The sequence below is a fragment of the Pseudonaja textilis genome, chromosome 9 (assembly GCF_049901715.1).
Source record: "Pseudonaja textilis isolate UNSWEBS1 chromosome 9, rPseTex1.2, whole genome shotgun sequence".
Taxonomy (NCBI): Eukaryota; Metazoa; Chordata; class Lepidosauria; order Squamata; family Elapidae; genus Pseudonaja; species Pseudonaja textilis.
This window is the reverse complement of record NC_141998.1, coordinates 12,310,605-12,330,863: the sequence shown is the minus strand read 5'-3', so window position 1 is coordinate 12,330,863 and position 20,259 is coordinate 12,310,605. Positions and strand designations below refer to the sequence as shown.

At 40.2% G+C, this 20,259-nt stretch overlaps 1 protein-coding gene across 1 annotated transcript in view; it reads left to right on the top strand.

Annotated features, from left to right (window-relative positions):
- UNC5D (unc-5 netrin receptor D) overlaps positions 1–20,259 on the top strand; it is a 726,013-nt gene that overhangs the window by 682,247 nt on the left and 23,507 nt on the right. Inside the window, exons 13-15 of the mRNA XM_087938913.1 lie at positions 3,767–3,916; positions 7,970–8,134; positions 11,441–11,619. Coding sequence (XP_087795039.1) covers positions 3,767–3,916; positions 7,970–8,134; positions 11,441–11,619 — 494 coding nt within the window. The remainder of the gene's footprint in view (positions 1–3,766; positions 3,917–7,969; positions 8,135–11,440; positions 11,620–20,259) is intronic.

The window sequence follows — 20,259 nt, the reverse complement described above, 5'->3', positions numbered from 1 at the left end:
CAAGAATTTATACTCCCTCCTCCTCATTTTACACAGCACTAGAATGTAACACCTCCAGCTCACTTCCCAGACTTTACCCCCTCCTCCCCCCATTACTTATGGTAGCCAAAAGATGCAAAGCAATAGTAGAAGATCTTGAAAGCTGACAACCGGTAGAGGAAATTTTGAGTAGCTTGGAGAATGGGCAAATACCACCTCTGACTGGAGATTTTACAGTATCCTTCTCCTGCCATGCACACCAAGCCACGCCCACAGAACCAGTAGTAAAAAAAAAATGAATTCCACCACTGGTCTAGACTAGATATGGCATGGGTAAACAGTGACTTACTTAAGGAGATTCAGGACATAGAGATTTTAACTAACATCTGGGCAGATCACAATCCATTGCAGATAATCTGGAAAGACCCAACCCACAAGAAAAGTAGATGGACACTTAACTTGCAACTATTGAAAGAAAAAGACTACATCCCCCAAAATCAGGGAAGAATTAATTGTTTTCTTTAAATTTAATAAAAAAAACAGGATACCTCATTGCAGAACCTCTGGGATACAATGAAGGCATATTTAAGGGGAATATCTATAGCATACATAGCAAATAGAAATAAAAAAGATGGGAAAAACGAAATACCCTAACAAAAAAAAAAAGATTTGGAAAATAGACAAATGGAAACTCTGGGAGATTAACAAATTAAAATGAGCTGGAACTATCTAAGCATGAAATGAACATTTTAGATCAGGAGGAACTAACCAAGAAGCTACAGTATATAAAACAAAATTATTTTGAACATGCAAATAAACCTGGTAGATGGTTAGCATACAAACTGAAAAAAGAAAACCAAAAAAGAACAATATACCAATTAGTGGACAAAAATGGATTACTAGAGACTGATTTTGGAAAAAAAAGAAGGTAATTGTAAGAGAGTACTTTGAGAACTTATATAAGCAAGATAGAGTTGATCTAAAGAAAATAGAAGATTATTTGAAAGAAGGAGTTTTACATCCGCTATCAGAGGACAAAAAGGAGGTGCTTAATAAAAAAATAACTTTAAGTTAATTAAAAGAAGCGATTAAAAAACAAAAAAGCAACAAAACCCCAGGCCTAGATGGCTTTCTAAGTGAGTTATATAAAGAGATAAGAGAGGTACTAGAAAATGTGTTGCTAGAGATCTGCAATGAGGTATTACTGAAAGCTAAATTCCAGAATCATGGAAGGAAGCTTATATTACATTAATTCCTAAAGAGGGTGCAGATGCCAATCAAATAAAGAATTACAGACCAATATCTCTTCTAAATTCAGACTATAACATTTTCATGACTGTAATAGCAGGAAGATTAAAGAAAGTGCTCAATGACAAAATTCACCCTACCAAAACAGATTCCGTCCCATGAGACAGATAAGATATAATACGAGAACGATAATAGATACATTAGAATTTTATGAACTGCACCCAGGAGCCCAAGTGGCTGTTGTTTTCCTGGATGCACAAAAGGCCTTTGATAATCTTAATTGGGATTTCATGAAATACCAGATTAATCTGATGAAATTTGGTGGTAATTTTGCAAAAATGTTAAATTCAATTTATGCCACACAAAAGGCGAATGTACTGATAAATGGAGAAGCTACCAAACCATTTGAGATAAAGAAGGGTGTCAGGCAGGGATGCCCACTGTCACCTCTGCTTTTTATAACAATTCTAGAAACATTATTGGACAGGATTAGATCGAACAAAGAAATTAAAGGAACAAAAATTAAAAGTCAAGAGTACAAATTACAAGCATTTGCGGATGACATGGTCTGTGAACCAATAGATTCAGGACCAGTATTATTAAATGAAATAGATAAATCTGGCAAATGGGCGGGATTAAAAATTAACAAGGAAAAGATTAAATGCTAGTTAAAAACTTAACAAACAGTAAACAAAAAGAATTAGAGGAAATGATGGGACTATGGCAAAGACAAGCAAGGGTAGTACCAATAGTAATAGGTGCTTTGGGTGCAGTCTCAAAACAATTGGAGTACCACTTGAACACCATAGGCATTGACATTTCCATCAGTCAATTGTAGAAGGCAGCTTTACTTAGAACAGTTTCCATCCTGCGGCAATGTCTGCAACACCATCAAACATCCAATTTTGTCTATCCCATGTCCTTGGTAAGGACTCAATAGATAGACAAAAATGCCAAACCCAGTCTGAACATCTGGCTGACTGTGTGATGAATAATAATGATGATGGTGGTGATGATGATGATGATGATGATGATGATTGGGGATGCAGAAAACTGTATATAGCTGGCTATTTTAGTCTCAAAGTCTGCCTGAAACCTCAGATGGCTTATTCAGAACAAAGGAAGTTTGATGCAATATGTTAAGTGGGTCCTTTACACCTAGTCATAAAAGATAACCATAAAAGATGACCTGCCAGATCTTATCTCCCCCTTTTGTTCATAAGGAAGCAGAAGGATTAGAAAGTTCCACATAACTGAACATGATGTGCAGCTTGGCCCTAATAGGCATTTCTCCCAGCATGAAACATCTTTCTTTTTCCTTGGGTAAATGGTGAGATTCAGAGCCAGATGTTGTTTTAGCCAAGAAAATGCGATACAATCCAATGCACGGTTTTAATATTTTAATTCTGGTGGGTTTTTTTTTCAAGCTCTTCCTTATAGCTCTTCTGTATTTGATCAGGAGTAATGAGCTCTGAGTATTCAACAAGGCATCTGGATGCCAAGCACTTGGAATGATTCATGCACAAAATAAAGAAACTGTTAAACAATAGGACCCACAGAATTTCCAAGCTGGAAAAGAAAGAAGAACCAAGCAGACATTCTCTAGTTCCCTATTTGCAAAATCCATAGAAACATCCACAAGCTGCAGAAGGCAAACATTTCATAGTCTACCTCCAATAGCTTTCTTATCCAGGAAAGACAATGGATTGAAGAATCAAACATCAAAAGATCTCATGAAGTTAAGAAATTATATCCATGCAATAGTGTTTCACAACTGATTTATTGAAAGCCGAGGCTGAACTTCTGATCTCGATAAAATAATCTCCTGGGTCAGATTGACTCTTTCGTTCTGTGCAGAGGGAATGGGACAACTCACTTCAGCCAACTTGCCATGGCCAATTCACTGTGGCCAAATCGTCACAGCTAACTCACCATGGAACAACTCGCTGTGGAACAATTGAACAATTCAATTTTATTATTTAAAATAATGTTAATTTTTGACATTCAAATTTTATTTTGTTCTCCCTTTTATAAAGATTCTATTCAACAACTTCTTTGATATTAATGTACTCTTGTCCTGTAACAAGTTGCCCTGCACTAAGTTGGCCATTACAAGCTGTCCCATAGTGAGTTGGCCAAGGTGAATTGGCCATAGCAAGTTGCCTGTGGCAAGATGGCCATGGAGAGTTGAATTGAGGTTCCCTTCTTTAAGGCCACAAAGCCCACTTTTTTTCATCCTCTGAAACTGAAGTTCTCAAACCTTTGTGATTTAGTTTTCTGCTACTTTGAGATGGGAACCACACAAAAACTGTACAAGTCAACCCAAAAAGACATAATTTGAAAAAAGAGCAACAGCATCTCAGAAAAATCTCTCTCTGTCTCTCTCTTGCAGGACATGGATAGTTGGATTCATCCATGGGAGCTTTTCTTTTAGAATAATGCCTTAGCAAAATTCCAGTTCTCATCCCATCATGGGATGAGAGATTTTTTTCAACATTTAGCCTACAATGTGTTTGTTTTCTATTCTCTGTTGTTGCAGGATGTGATTTCAGGTGAAAGATACCAGGGAGGACAATTGCTGGAAGAACCAAAACTGCTGCATTTCAAAGGGAATACATTCAGCCTTCAGATCTCTGTACTTGATATTCCCCCTTTTCTCTGGAGAATTAAACCATTCACAGCATGTCAGGTATTTGCATAGGAAGACTAATATGTGTGTGATGAGTATATTTCCCATTTTTAATAACCAAGCAATTTCAAACCTTCAATGCATATGTCTTTGTGCAGCTCATTGCTTCTTTTAACATGGTACACAGACTTTTGGATTAAATGTATAGTTTAATGATGGTATTCTATGGACTAGCCACATTTCCAGGATGTCTTTTTTAGAAAAATCTAACACTTTTAAACAATGAAATAGATACTGTACTTTTACCTCACCCATTTTCAAAATGTCCAATAAACATTATAAATTTATGAAAGATTTGAAGAACATAGTTTCAGATCATTTTGACAAGCATATTGGGCAGTCTAATATAAGAACATTGGGAATAAATAAAATATTTATGGTGACAGGAGGCTCAGCCAATCTCATTCTACACATGTTGAACTCTGACAATAAAGGTAATAAAAATATTTATGATTAATTTCTAGTTCAGTAGAAGTAGAGATTTGGGCATTCAGTTGATTAAAAAAAAAGATTTTGAAGAACGGTTACAGGAACTGGGCTTGGCTAGTCTAGTGAAGAGATGGACCAGGGGAGACATGATAGCAGTGTTCCAGTATTTGAGGGGCTACCACAGAGAGGAGGGGATCAAGCTATTTTCTAAAGCACTTATAGGCCAGACAAGGAATAATGGATGGAAACTGAACAAGGAGAGATTCAATTTGGAAATAAGGAGAAATTTTCTGACAGTGAGAGCAATCAACCAATAGAATAGTTTGCCTTCCGAAGTTGTGGGAGCTTCATCACTTGATGAAGAGATTGGACTGCCATTTGTCAGAAATGGTGTAGGGTCTCCTGCTTGGGCGGGGAGTTGGCCTAGATAACAAGGTCCCTTCCAATTCTGTTAATCTGTTAAATATCAGATAAACCAACAGATGATGTCATCTTGGCTGATCTTGAGAAACTAAGCTAGATCAGTTATGTTTAATAATTGGTATGGGAAGTTGTAAAATATTTTGACCCTGTAATCCCTTTTTCAGATTGGGTTGGGATGATTGGATGGAGATGAGTGTTTACTGGCCAGATGCCCTTCCTTTTGCTTATGAGGAGTTCGCTGCAGAGGTTTTCTTTTTGTACCCTGATAGAGATACATCAGCCACTGCCTCAGATTGAACTCTCAACTTTCTGAGTGGGAGGCAAGCATCTTCACCTCTTAGGCAGTGTACCACTTGGCTGTAAAATAGATTAAGTAGTTGAAAAATAATAATTGAAGTTCCAGTAAATAAACTCCTGTCTTGTTCTAATAATGGCATTCTGCATTCAAGTCCAGTTTGGCTTGAGATAGCTTTTAATTTTTTATCTTTAAAAGAACAAAAATAAAACATAATAATTAAGCTGTAAGAGAGTTGACACTAAGGGATTAATTATATTTAAAAATTGAAATGCTACTGTGAAATAATAAAATTCACTTTGCAAGCAGTAGATTGTAACTTTTAACTATATTGGAACAAATCATTAACAACCTGGTTTGGGGTTTATCTTAGGACAGTGCAAGAGAGCCTAAATTAAAACAGAAATGAAACTGATTTATAGAAAATAATCCGGAACATTTTATCTAACTCAGTATTATCCATGCCTTCTATTATATATTTTCCTTCTACAGCATAATACTCAGCTTTAGTAACTCAGCTTCCCTTTCTCTTCTTTTCCACCCATCTGCAAAAAAAAAAAAAAGATAGTTTTTAAAGAGAAAACTAATTACACTTCCACTTTATAATGTTTCTATTTTGTTGTTTAAATCACAATTTATAATGTTGCTTCTATTGTTTCTTTATCACAATTAGTATCTTGCTCTTATTTACTGAAACAGGTTCTAAATGCAAGGGTTTACTTAAGAGCTATTGTTGTGTGTTTGCTGAAGAGAGTGTGTTTTAATGAAACAGTGGTTTGGAAGGAAACTCATAAGTTATATATTGTTGTTTGCTTCCTTTTGCTGTATATGCTAAAAAAAATTTGTTGCTGTTTTGTTTTATTTACAATTCCAGATACTTCCTCTATCATGCCAGAGGAAAAATTGATTGAGTTGATTTTAGCGTAGCATAGGGCAGTTTGACTTGAAAGGTCTGTGAGACTGAAAGAAGCTCAATTGCATTGTTTTTTTCTTGCAGCTTCATGACACAAGTCATTACTTCCCCGCTTTGATTAACTTCCACATTCTGGATAGAGACATTTGGTTTGAAAGTTAAAAGAGGTCATCTATGTTAGAATTGAACAACCCTCCCACAACAGAGGGGCAGGAATATGACACCACTTATCTCCTATTTATAATTCAGCCCTTTTAGCAGTTCAAAGAAGATTCCACAATATACATTTGCATTCTGATTCAGATGTCCCTGAGGGCACAGGTAAACCCCTAAGTGGCCTCAACAGCTTTCAGAGAGAGTACTAACAACCAGATGACTGCAAAGAAATATGAACGTTCCATCCCCCTCCTCATCCTGTCAGAACTAATCCTTCCATCCTTGCCACCATCAGGTCAGAACTGAAGAAGCTTCTTTCTGCCTCAAGAAAAAACATAGTCCAATTGCCTTTTGAAAAAGCATCTTTGAGACAACCATGAACTGCATTACTGAGTATCCCTATAGACATTCAAGTACTGAAGTTGGGTAGGAGCCAATGTGATATAGTAGGTAAGGGGTTGGACTAGGAGTTGAAAGTCTAGGCTTCTTTTCTCCCTTAAATACAGAAGTCATCTGTATGATTTTAGGCCACTCTCTCAGCATAAACTGGAAAGCTAAAAGCCATCTATCTACCAACCCAGGCTGATTCAGATTGGTAGATTACAAGTTCATAAAGTTCAGTTAATAGCTTTTCATTGCAGTGGATTGATTGATGATGATATTAATTCAAAATGGATAGTTTAGCACCTGAAGCTACTGCAAAACAAAAACATGGGACCTTTATTATAGAAGCCTTCTTATATTATATTTCCATTATATGTTATTTGGTGCCTACCTAATTTAATGTGCTAGTCATGACTAGTTTATCTCCTGATTCTACCAAGTTTAACATGGAAACCTGGCATGCTGTGAAGAAAATGGCTAGTTCCAGCATTGATTCAAAGAATGTGTCCATATGGGTTACAGTGGTCATTTTTTGGGTGGTAGTGGGAATGTAATGAACAACTTCATCCCAGTGCTTCTTTGGAAAATGGAGCTATCTTTCTTGAGAAAAAGCAGCAAAATAACTTTGGCAACTTTAAGATCTGTGGACTTTAACTCCCAAAATTCCCCAGCCAGCCTTGGCAAATCTTAAAGTTGCCAAGGTTGGACATCCTTAGTGTAGAGTATCTGGGAAAAGACAAGATAAAGAGGACAGATTGAGAAGTATTTCCTCAGCCTGCTTTCTCGTCATTTATGCTTGTCTACCGGTTATTGCATTATGTCTACCAATTAGGAATTTTTCAAGATCTATAATAGCAGCTGTTTGGTAAAAGTGTGCAGAACAATGCTCTTAAACTGCCAACTGTATTATAGTTTAAATATTCAAAACCCACAATTCACTTAAAATACAGTTGCTTCCTAATGCCTTGCCTTGCCTCGCCATCCTTATCCATAGTTGACCTCTTATTCCTTCAAAGCAAATGTTTATTGCCAAGCCTCTTTTTTAAAGCACTTATCATTATGGTTTGTTGCCCAGTGAGCCAGATATTCAGATGGATTTGGCATTTTTATCCACCTAATGAGTCCTTCCCAAGGATTTGAGGTAGGCAGATGTTGATGTTTGATGATGATATGAGAATGTAAGTTGATCCAAATTAAGCTGTATTTGCAATTGATTGAGGATGAATTTGCCAATGCCAAAGGAGATCAAGTAGTGCTCCAATTGTTTTGGGATTGTACCAAAGATGCCTATTATTATTGGTACTACCTTTGCTTTCTTTTGCCATGATTGTTTTATTTCTATTTGCGGGTCTTTGCATTTTGTTATCTTCTCCAGTTCTTTCTCTTCTCTTCTACAATAATCTTTTGCTTAGTCAATTTGCAAGCCATTTCCATCCTGTCCCTTCTTTTCTAGGAAGTTCCTTTTTCTCGTGTGTGGCGCAACAACAAGCAGCCACTTCACTGTGCCTTTTCCCTGGAGCGCTACACTCCTGCCACCACACAACTCTCATGCAAAATCTGTGTCAGACAAGTCAAAGGCCATGAACAGATCCTACAGATCCAGACGTCAATTCTAGAGGCAAGTCCTTCCTTCCCTGGATAGATAGATAGAATATCTACCCACCTTTGAGGGTTTGTTTGTAGAAAAGGTGTATATATATACATATACATATACATATACATATACATACATACATACATACATACATACATACATATATAGATATATTCTGAGGTTCTCGCGGGTATTTGTATGTGGATCTTTGGTTGTTCGGGTTTTCTCCCGTGTAAGATTCGAAGTATCTAGGCAATGTTTCGATGAAGTCTCATTCATCATCTTCAGGCTTCTGTCTTCAGCTCTGTGCTTCTCAGAGTGATGTGAGATTGCAGCTGCTTCTTCCTTTTAACTGCTAGTGGGGGTGTGACTTGATTGGGTGGGGGCTTGGCTGTGTTCTGATTGGGTGGGGGTGTGTTCTCATTGGTAGGGGGTTTGGCTGTGTTCTGATTGGTTGGGGGGTTGGCCGTGTTCTGATTGGCTGGAGGCGTGTTCTGATTGACTGGAGGCATGTTCTGTTCAGGTGGGGGCTTGGTTGTGCACAACCAAGCCCCCACCTGAACAGAACACGCCTCCAGCCAATCAGAACACGGCCAACCCCCCAACCAAAAGCATCACTCTGAGAAGCCCAGAGCCAAAGACAGAAGCCTGAAGATGATGAATGAGACTTCATTGAAACGTTGCCTAGATACTTCGAATCTTACGCGGGAGAAAACCTGAACAACCAAAGATCCATATGTATGTATGTATGTATGTATGTATGTATATATATATGGTATTCAGCTTTGTTCGGGTATTTTCCCACATCATTATAATTGTGCTTTTAAAGTTGTAGTGACGTATTGGCGGAATCTCATCTGCCATCATCAAGCTTCTGTATTGTGTTTGTCTGTGAGTCAGACTTTCACAGCCATTTCTGTTTTAAATTTGGTGCTAGCCATCTGCTGTGCATGAATGGTTTTTTCTTCATCCTGATTGGTTGGGAGTCTTGGTCTGTGTTTATTGGTCTTGGAGTTTGCTGTGTTCTGCTTGATTGGTGTTTCTAATATCTTCTGTCTGTTTTGTGGCCGAAACGTTGCTACAACTTTAAAAGCACAACTATAATGATGTGGGAAAATACCTGAACATAGCTGAATACTATATATATATATATATATATATATATATATATATATATATATATATATATATATATATTCTTAAGTTTTTGCAGGTACTTACATGTATGGCATTCAGCTTTGTTCTGGTATTTTCCCACGTCATTGTAGTTGTGCTTTTAAAGTTGTAGCAACGTTTCGGCAGAATCTCATCTGCCATCATCAGAAGCCTGATGATGTATATAATGTGACTTGCATGGGTGATGCATCACCCCCCAAAATGGGTAAGCTTTCAATTGCAATTGATAAAGTTGAACAATTTATCATTAATATGAATGAAGGACTGTGTGAGGAAGAACTAAATTGAGTGATAAACTAATTAATTAGACAGACGTGAGAACAGGCATAGGTAAAAGAAGAATATGAATTACTAATCAGGAAAAAACAATTCTGTTCCCCATTGCACCTAAAGAGAAGTTAACCAATCTTTGGCTGTTTCTGGAATAAAATGCTCAGATAAGCAAGAGGAGGAGACATTTTATAAATATGCTGAGTTACAGTTTTATCATAATCAGATTAATTTGCTTTCTGGGAGGGAACAATAATTTACCAGACAGACAGCTAAAAGAACACTATATTGCAAAATGTGATGCAATATCCATTGAAAAAGGAATGATGATATTACAATATTTTTTTAAAAAATCAAGGACCATCATATCTGGGCTGTATACATCCAGAAGGCCACTAGATAGCAGCCAAGTATTAAAGTTTACTATATTTATTTTCTGACATCTAGTGGTTCTCTGAATTTTTGCAACTCAGAGATGGCAGCCCTGTTTTAATTTTTATTTTCAAAACACAAATACAATACAAAGCTAATTCAGAAATATATGGGGAAAAATAAGCTCAGTCCTTCCTGAGTGCATCACCATGTATCCCAATAAATGCATTTTATTGGTTTGTTTGTTTGATAAAGCTAGCAGAAGCTTATCTTCAAGGACCAGAGTACCAAATCTGTTGCATATTTAATTTAAAACAATCTGGAAATATAATATACTTGCAGCTTTCCTATTGCTTTGCATTGCTGTTTTTTAAGATGACCCATAAATATTATATGAAAAGACGTGTAGAAACATCCCCATGAAATATTTAGCATACATTAACACCAACACATTGCAGATAAAGACCAATTCCCTGATACAGAAAATATGAAGAAACTGATAAGAGGGTAAAATATAGAAGTGGGAGGCAGGTAGTTTGTTACCCATATAATATGTGGTCTCAGGTATTGCATGGGAAAAGAAAAGAAAAAGAAAAAAGCTACAGGCCAATAATGAACTAGAGACATAAAAAACTGCTTTAAATCACATCCTCTTGAAAAAGAAGACCATAGATCTGTGCTAGCAAGTCTGTTTTTGCTTGAAGAAAATTCCATAGGCAATCCTTTCAAGTCAAGGTATGGGTAGAAAAAAAAATAAAACGTAGGTCAAGCATACTCAACTAAATGCAGCAAGGGTTAGTATTTGGTTTTGTTTTGTTTTGTTTTTTCTCAAAAATATGGTAAGTCAACCAAATGTACTCTTTTTCACACAGTAAAAATAAGGGGGGACTGTTTTCATTGCAAAGACTGGGAAATTTGTACTTGCATCTGTTTGCTTAACATTCAAATTCTTAGCAGCCAGTCATGCAAAAGTACCCACAAGCCTCAGTGTACTGTAACGAAATGTCATTTTTTCCCCAAATAGTCTTGTTAGATGTTGTTCTCTGTTCATTACTTAATGAGATGCTGCTGCATATTTCTTTACATCCAGGAATGAGTGACCAACAGCCCTTCAGAAGTTGCTAAAGTGCCATTTTCAGCTTCTCTCAAAACTGTCTTTGCTAGCTGGTAGGAATGTCAGGATCGTTCTTGATCTGATTCCAGATTGACTCAACAAATTAATTAGATTGGAGATGATAATTTGGCTAAGGGGGAATGGGTTTGGCCAACAAATCAATGCTGTAATTCACTTTGAAAGGATGGTTCCATTTGATCACCTGGGAATCAAATAGAATATTTGCAAAATCATAAATATATCAGCTTATATTGATCAACATCTAAAAAGCCCCAGATGTCCATTTCTGCTTTATACAAACAGCAGTTTGTTTACAGAATGGATTCTGGTGAATTAAATATGTTGGTTTGGGAGAGAGAAGAGCCTGCTTTAACCCATTATTATTTTTTTCTATGCAGAATGAAACAGAAACAATCACTTTTTTTCCACACGATGACAACAACTTTCCTGTTCAGTTGGGCCCACAAGCCTTTAAGATACCTTACTCTATCAGGCAGAGAATATGTGCAACTTTTGATACTCCCAGTGCCAAAGGCAAAGACTGGCAGATGTTAGCACAAAAAAATAGTATCAACAGGTAAGCCAAAGCAATTGAGAAAGACCATCAAATAACAGTTAATGTAGTGAGGAATGTTCTAAATCAGAGGTGGGGAACTATGGTCCCTTTATGATTTGTGAATTTCAACTATCAGAATTTCTAAGCCAGCATTCTAAGCCAATTCTGGAAGTTGAAGTCCACAAGTCATAAAAGGGCCATAGTACCCCACCCCTGTTCTAAAGGAAGGAGGTAAAAAAAAATCAATATGGTGGCCATAAGCTTCCAATGAAAGCCCCACCCCTTTTAAAATCAATTACATGGTTTAGATTCCCATGTTGGCTTTTTAAAACCCTTTTACATACATCCCTGAATTAGTACCAGTGTTCAAGGTTCCCAAATCCCTTCTTTCATATAGCACAAACACTAACTTATCAATGGATATTTTGAGCTCAATTGTGGTTGTAACTTGAGGACTATTTAATGGTTGCAGGAATTGGATATGTATAGCTTAATGAAAAGAAGGATTAGGGGTGACATGATATCAGTGTTCTAATATCTAAGCGGCAACCACAAAGAAGAAGGAGTCAACCTGTTCTCCAAAGCATCTGAAGGCAGGACAAGAAGCAATGGATGGAAACTAATCAAGGAGAGAAGCAACCAAGAACAAAGGAGACATTTCATGACAGAACAATTAATCAGTGGAATGTCTTGCCTCCAGAAGTTCTGGATACTCTAACACTGAAGGTTTTAAAAAAAGTTTGGACAAACAGTTGTCTGAAATGGTACGATGCCTCCTGCTTGAGCAGGGGATTGGACTAGAAGACTCCCAAGGTCCCTTCCAAGTCTGTTATTCTGTATAATTTACATTTCAATCTGCAGTTCACACCAGTGTACTGAAGGCTGTAGTACTATTGTTATCTCAGAAATCATAAGTGTAGAATTGAATTTCCTATTGGGTTTCTACTAATGCTCCATCTTTCAGGAATTCAAGGCTAGCATTCAGCAGCAGCAGAATCACATGCTCAGAATTTCTTGGATGCAGATATACTAGCTTTATCATTGGCATTTTGTTTTATTTTGCTTTGTTTACTCTTATTTTAGCAGACATTACCCCTTTTATTCCATCAGACCACTTAGGCTCCTTGATGAAATGTTTGGATTCTCTCTTAAACTGCTTCTACTTCAATTGAGTTGAAGTTACTTCCTGTTAGTGCACTTGCCTTAATCTAATGCCTTGTTTATTACTGGAAACAAATGGCTAAAATAACACATTCTGAAAAGAACTGTGCTAATAGTTCAATTAAGTAACTCCATTTAGTTTGCAATCATGGTGTTGGAGAAGACTCTCGAGAGTCCCTTGGACTGCAGGGAGATCAAGTCAGTCAATCCTAAAGGAAATCAATCCTAACTGTTCTTTGGAAGGACAGATACTGAAGCTGAAGCTCAAATACTTGGCCACCTAATCAGAAGAAAAACTCATTGGAAAAGTCCCTGATATTAAAGGCAAAAGGAGAAAGAGACAGCAGAGGATAAGATGGTTAGATAGATAAAGCAACATATAGATTTGAAACCAGAAATATTCCTGCTGGGTATATTACCAACAGTATAATAAGGGGAATACATATTTAATTATGCATGTAATAACGGCAGCAAGAATAGTGTTTGCACAACAATGGAAAAATGATGAAAGTGTCATAAAAGATATTAGAATGTGCTAAGATGGATAGTTTGACACTTAAGATAAAAGAAAAGGAAGAAACAGAACATATATATATATATAAACAAATTTTATTAATTTTACAATTAAAAACAGATCAACAATACATACACAAATAGAAAAACAAGAAGAGAGCAAGAAAAAAGAAAGAAAAGCAGAAAGAAAAAAAAATGAACACTCAAAAACATTCTCATTTTCGACAGTTTGTAAGATCTTTTCTCTTCTTAATTTATACCATATACGCACATCTTATCCATATATATGTTTATATTACACTCATATAAGTTTATCCCATTCTTTTTTACTTTATAATATAAGGTCTATCTTTGATCTAACCATTTATACCAGCAATTCCAATTGTTATAATATATTGAAGAATCTTTGTTTTTTAGGGCTAAAGTTAGTTTGTCCATTTCTGCACAGTCTGAGATGTTTTGGATGATCATCTGTTCTGTAGGTATGTGAGGTAGTTTCCAACACTGAGCAAATGCTAGCCTGGCCACTGTTATTATATGTATCGTTATATACTTCACTTTTTTAGGTAGCTGTTTATCGAAAATCCCTAACAGGAAGGACTCTGGTTTATATTCAGCCTGTTCTTTTGTTATATCTTCTAGCCACTTTCTAATTTCTGCCAGTATTTCTGGGTTTCTTTACAGGACCACCACATGTGAAAAAAGGTTCCATCTATTCTTTTACATTTCCAACATTTTGGGCTCGTGTTGGGTGCATCTTCGCTAACCTCAAAGGAGGCAAGTGCCATCTGTAAAACATTTTATAAGCGTTTTCTTTATAAGCTGCTGATTTGGTGATCTTGTTGTTTCTACTCCAAATCTTTTCCCATTCTGTTAATGTGATACTCCGTCCAACGTTCCTACTCCAGGCTATCATATTCCCTTTAACTGTCTCTGTTATATATGGGAGGATGGTTCAAGAACGGAGGCAAGACTCAGATAGTAACTAAAGCTCTTTATTTGTGACTTCAGATCTGAGCAACTAACCCCAGCTGCAGCAGCCCCTTATATAGGGCTGGCTGCGGCTATGCAGCCAATGAAGGCGATTTGAGTTTGCCGCTCTTGGCAGGGCCAATCGCGGCAGCCCGATTACTGGCCAATCGCATCAGTCTATGGCGACCAATCACGATCGGCTTTCAGCAGGCCAATCAGATTTGCAGGCTACGAGCCTGCTAGTCCGGAACACCCCTCCCCTCTCGGTTCCGTTTAAGGGGTGGCATAATATAGTCTCGCAGGTAGGCAGGTCTTCGCACCTGTCTGCCTGACTTACGCAGTTCCGCTTGACCCTGTTCAAACCCAGGTTCAGATGGACTGCTTGCTGGATCAAACAGGAACGGTGAACCGGTGTCATGGTTAGGGCTCTCCTCTGGTGCTCCCGGGGTGATGGAGTCCTCAGCCTCGCTGTTACTGCCATGGCTCCTGGGGCTCACTGAACCTGCCTGGCTGCTGCTTCTTGGCGAAGCGTTTGACTGTCCAGTCTCAGCTGCAGCTGGTGAGTGTTGCCAACCATGGTGCGGTGATCTCGGTGTTAGCTCGGAATAAACAGGTGTTGGTTCTAATTCTGAGTTCACTGCTTCCCCTCCCCCCTAGTGTCAAAGTTAGGGTCAGGGTTGGAAGATGTGGTTAGTCTGGAGCGCAGTTGGTCAATATGGCATTTCCATGGTCTGCCATCAGTGGTGAGTAGACGGTAGGAGCGGGGGCCCGTAACTTGAGTTACCTGGGCAGGAATCCAAAGGGGGTCCCCAGAAATTTTTTTTGCGAAAACAAGGTCTCCTACCTTGAAAACACGGTGCTTGCCGCTGGAACCCAGGGGCTTTTCCGGGGTGTAGGCAGGGTGCAAACGATCTAGAGGTGATCTGAGTTTCCTGGCCATCAGGAGTTCAGCTGGGCTCTTGTTGGTCGTGCTGTTTGGTGTGATGTGTTGCAGGAGCAGCATTCTAGTGACTTTGTCATGGATGTTGCCTTGATCCATTTTCTGCAGGGTTTTCTTTGTAAACTGAACCATTCGTTCAGCCCTACCATTCGCCGCAGGATGAGCCGGCGATGTGAGTGCGTGTCGGATGCCCTGTTCCGCTAAGTACTGTTCAAAGGCTAAGGCAGTAAATTGGGGCCCATTGTCAGAGACCAGGACATCTGGTAACCCGTGTGTGGCGAAGAGTCTGTTCAGTTTTTTAATGACTGCCTCAGTAGTGGTTGCTTTCATCTTATTGACCTCAAGCCAGTTTGAGTAGGCATCAACAGTTATTAAGAAGGTGTGGCCTCTCGTAGGTCCCGCAAAGTCAATATGAATGCGAGACCAAGGACCCCTGGGTGTTTCCCATTCTGTTGGTGGGGCTTTAGGTGGAGCTGAGTGGTTTTCCTGGCATTTGTTACAAGAGGCGACCCAAGTTTTGATTTGTTTGTCTATACCAGGCCACCAGGCGTAACTTCTTGCCAGCGCTTTCATACGCACGATGCCCGGGTGTCCATCGTGTAGCATTTGCAAGACCCCTTTTTTGTAACTTGGTACAACAACTCGGTCTCCCCACAAAACGCACCCTTTTTGTGAAAAAAGTTCCGTTTGTCTGTTTTTAAACGGCTTAAACAGTTCCTTAGTGTTGTAATCTGGCCATCCCCTCTCCACCCAGCCAAGAACTCGTGCCAAACAAGAGTCTTTTTTAGTTTCAAAGGCGATGTCTTGAGCCGTTAGTGGAGGCGATGGCATTGTCTCTATTTGCAGTACCGGGAGTGTGGGAGCTGGGTCTTCCTGTGGCTCGGGTAGTGGTGAGCGGCTCAAGGCATCTGCGTGGGAAATAGATTTCCCGGGGCGGTATTTTAATTGATAGTCGTAGGCAGCGAGAAATTCTGACCATCGCGTCATTCTGGGGGAGAGAATGTGTGGAGTAGGTTTGTCGCCCACCAGGATCCCAAGTAGTGGCTTATGATCCGTTCTAATAGAAAACGGTGTCCCATAAACATATTCATGAAATCGTTTTATTGCAGAGACAATAGCAAGGGCTTCCTTATCTAATTGGCTATAGTTTCTTTCTGTTTTTGATAGAGTTCGTGAAAAAAATGCAATTGGTGCTTCTGAGTCATTTGGTAGGACGTGGCTCAGGATGGCCCCTACCCCAAATGGTGAGGCATCACACGTGACAGTCAAAGGTAGTGTCTCATTATACTGAATTAGTACTGCCTTTGAGGTAAGGAGGTCTTTTACTTGCTGGAAGGCGTGTTCCTCCCGATGTCCCCAAATCCAGGATGCCCTTTTATCGAGTAGTCTATGGAGGGGCTCAACAACAGTCGCCTTCTGGGGTAGGAAGATGTTATAAAAGTTAATAAGTCCCAGGAAGGCTTGGAGGTCGGTTTTGTTTTTGGGTCTTCGGGCGTTTTTGATAGCTGCCAATTTTTTTTCTGTGGGGTGGATTCCTTGCTTGTCAAGGAGGTAGCCAAGAAACTCCATCCTTTCTGTGCAAAGCTGGCACTTTTCCTTCTTAACCTTGAGGCCAGCGTTTTTGAACCTCTGTAGGACTGTTCTGAGACGTTTTTCTAATTGGTTTTTTGTGGGTGCTGCTATTAATACGTCATCAAAATAGGGCACGACCCCTTTTATCCCTTGTAATAGTCTCTCCATCAGGCTTTGAAAGATGCCTGGGGCTACGCTTACACCAAACTGGAGCCTGTTGCATTTGAATGCACCACGATGTGTGACTATAGTTTGGGCTTCTGCAGTCTTGGGATCAACTGGTAGCTGTTGATACGCTTGGGCCAGATCTAATTTTGTGAATATTTTGCCACCCCCAAGTGAATGCAGAAGATGTTGAACAACTGGCACTGGGTAGGCGCTCTGCTGTAGCGCGTGATTGAGGGTGGCCTTGTAGTCACCGCAGATTCTTATGGACCCATCAGGTTTTATGGGGGTAACAATTGGTGTCTCCCATTGGGCGTGATCAATAGGTTCTAACACACCTTGCACAATTAATTTGTCCAGTTGCTCGTCAATTTTGGATTTAAGAGCAAAGGGAACTTGGCGTGGCTTTAGACGAATGGGTGCAATGTCGGGGTGAAGATTAAATGAAATAGGGGACCCCTTGTACTTGCCTAGGCTTTCGTTGAACACTTCTTGGAAGTCGTGGACGAGGGCCGCCTCCCAGTCATTGTCTTCAGTATGATGGATGCCAGCCATTCTGATTCCTAATGGCGCGAACCACTGAAGACCCAATAGACTTGGCCGGTCTCGGTCTACAACGGTGAGTGGTAGAATTGCCTTATGTCCCTTGAACGAGACCTGCACATGGGAGGTACCTGCGACTGGAATCCGGTTGCCTTGATAGTCTTTTAGTATGAGTCTCTGACTGCTGAGGTCTTGGCGTCGGATGTTGGGGATTAGCTGCTTGAGTGTTCTCCAGGATACCATGGATAGAGATGACCCAGAGTCGACTTCCATGTTGCACGGTTTGTTTTCAATCGTGACCTCTACTCGGATCTTTTTAGCGTCAAGTGATGAAGCGTGGCCGATGGTGATGGTTTGATGAGCCTCCTCTCATCTGGGGGTGTCGTTAAACCTTCGGGGTCTGCTGTACCAGTTCCACTGGTTGCTAGGGCGGTCCCTCTGTGTGGTGGCGTTGCCATCGTTTCTCTTTGGGCTGCTCCCTCTCCATCTGGGGCTGGAATTTCTCTTGTTTCTTCATACCTTCGTGATGTGTCCCCATTTCTCGCAAAAACGGCATATGGCATCTAAGAATCTGCATTCGGATCGGGGGTGGTTTCCCCCACATCCGGCGCATTGGTAGTTGGACTTGCGACCCCACTGGTCCCGTTGCTCACGTTCTGACCGGAGCCTGTGGACTTCTTCTTCCTCGCTGTCTGAGGATGACTCGATGTCTTCATGATGGGTGGTTGATGTGTACTTGTCTGAAGGTTTCCCAGCATCATTGGTGGGTTGGCGGTTAGTCCCGCTGGTTCGACGCATTTGTGCTGCCAATTTATGAGTGGCTTCGGCTCCTGTGGCGTCTGCTATGGCATCTGCAAGCGAGATGTCCCCCTTGGCCATGATCTTGCTCTGGACGGTGGGGTTTCTGAGGCCAAGGACGATGCGATCTCTCATGGCTTCTTTGAGGTTGGCGAAGCCACACAACCCACCCAGGTTCCTCAGGTCTGCCACAAAATCCCCAACGCTCTCACCTTCACGTTGGTCCCTCTGGTAGAACTCATGCCTGCGAATGAGAGTTGGCACGGCTGGGGCGTAATGGTTGTGCAGGATGGGAGCAAGGGTGTCCCAATCCATGGTTTTAACTTCAGCTGGCTTGGCTAAGGCTTTAGCTATCTTAAAAACGGCTGGCCCACAATGGGTTAGAAAAACGGCTCGTTTCTTGCTGGGCGTGGCATCTTTAAGGTTGTTGGACTCCAGGAACATTTGAAATCTGTCCATGTATGAGTCCCAATCTTCGCTAGCTGGATCGAATGGTGCAGGTGGTATAGCGCTGCTGGCCATGTCGCCGTCGTTGCGCTCTGTCAGCCACATGCTCCTTCGGCTAGCTCAATTTCAATAGCTTTCGTTGCCTCCGCATCCCATCCTCATCGCCAGTGTTATATCTGGGAGGTCGGTTCAAGAATGGAGGCAAGACTCAGATAGTAACTAAAGCTCTTTATTTGTGACTTCAGATCTGAGCAACTAACCCCAGCCGCAGCAGCCCCTTATATAGGGCTGGCTGCGGCTAGGCAGCCAATGAAGGCGATTTGAGTTTGCCGCTCTTGGCAGGGCCAATCGCAGCAGCCCGTTTACTGGCCAATCGCATCAGTCTATTGCGACTAATCACGATCGGCTTTCAGCAGGCCAATCAGATTTGCAGGCTATGAGCCTGCTAGTCCAGAACAGTCTCTTCTTCTAACTCTACTTCTAGTAGGTAGTTGTAAAATTTAGGTTTTTTTTTTTTGTCTGATCCTAGTAAAATTTTGTCTAAATGATGGAGTTTATTATTAATTCCAAATTCTTTTTTATCCTGTTTGTATCTACTGTGCATTTGGAGATATACCCACTGATCTATTTTAAATCCTTACTCTTGCAGCTCTTGTCGTGTTTTCAAATTTCCTTGTGCATCTAATAAATCTTTGTATTTGATCATTTTAGCAATGTCCAGATTGTTTGGATGAGTCATCGCCTCCATTGTCAATAACCAAATCGGTACTTTTAAATAGTGTTTTTTCTGATCCAACCTTCATGAGCTGACAGCCAGACATTGGCCTAGGAGGGAGGAAAGGATTGGAATGTGTGGAAGGAAGGGAGGCTTGAAAGCCTAGCTTTCTTTGCTAGATGACTGAGTGGGATGGTTGACAATTTGGGCAAACTCTGGGAGACAGTGGAGGACAGGAGAACTGGGTGGTATGGTCCATCAGGTCATGAAGAGTCAGACACAACTTAGCGACTAAATAACAACTTAGTTTGAAGTCCTGTACCTGTCAGAGTTCCAAGTAATACACCCATAACAAACAGAACTGTGAGGTAGGATGGTTCCTCAAAGAACAGAAAATCTAGGATTTTCATCACGACATAATGTGTTTCTCCTTGCACCACTATTGGTTTTGGAGCTGCCCGATCTACCAGCCTAATTGAGGAGCTTACTGCCAGCTTTAACAGGCTGCTCTGAAAGACCAGATGCACTTTCCTTAACAAGTGAGGGAGTTTAAGTTGCACCTTAAACTTAAGGGTTTATTACATTTACTATAAGGAAAGGCCTTATGAACTTTGGCCCTAGTTTTTTGCAAGGGAGTTTTAACTTCAGGTACTTTCATTGAGAAGTAAATCTTGTTCCCCACCTGTAATGGCACTTGGGGCCTGTGGTGTTTGTTGGCTTGCATTTTATAGGTTTTTGCCACTTCTCATAAAAACTGCTTGGTATTTTCCCACGCCTCTTTCAGTGATTCCATCCATTTGTTTAGTGACATAGATAAGGGGGCCTCCCTGGGGAG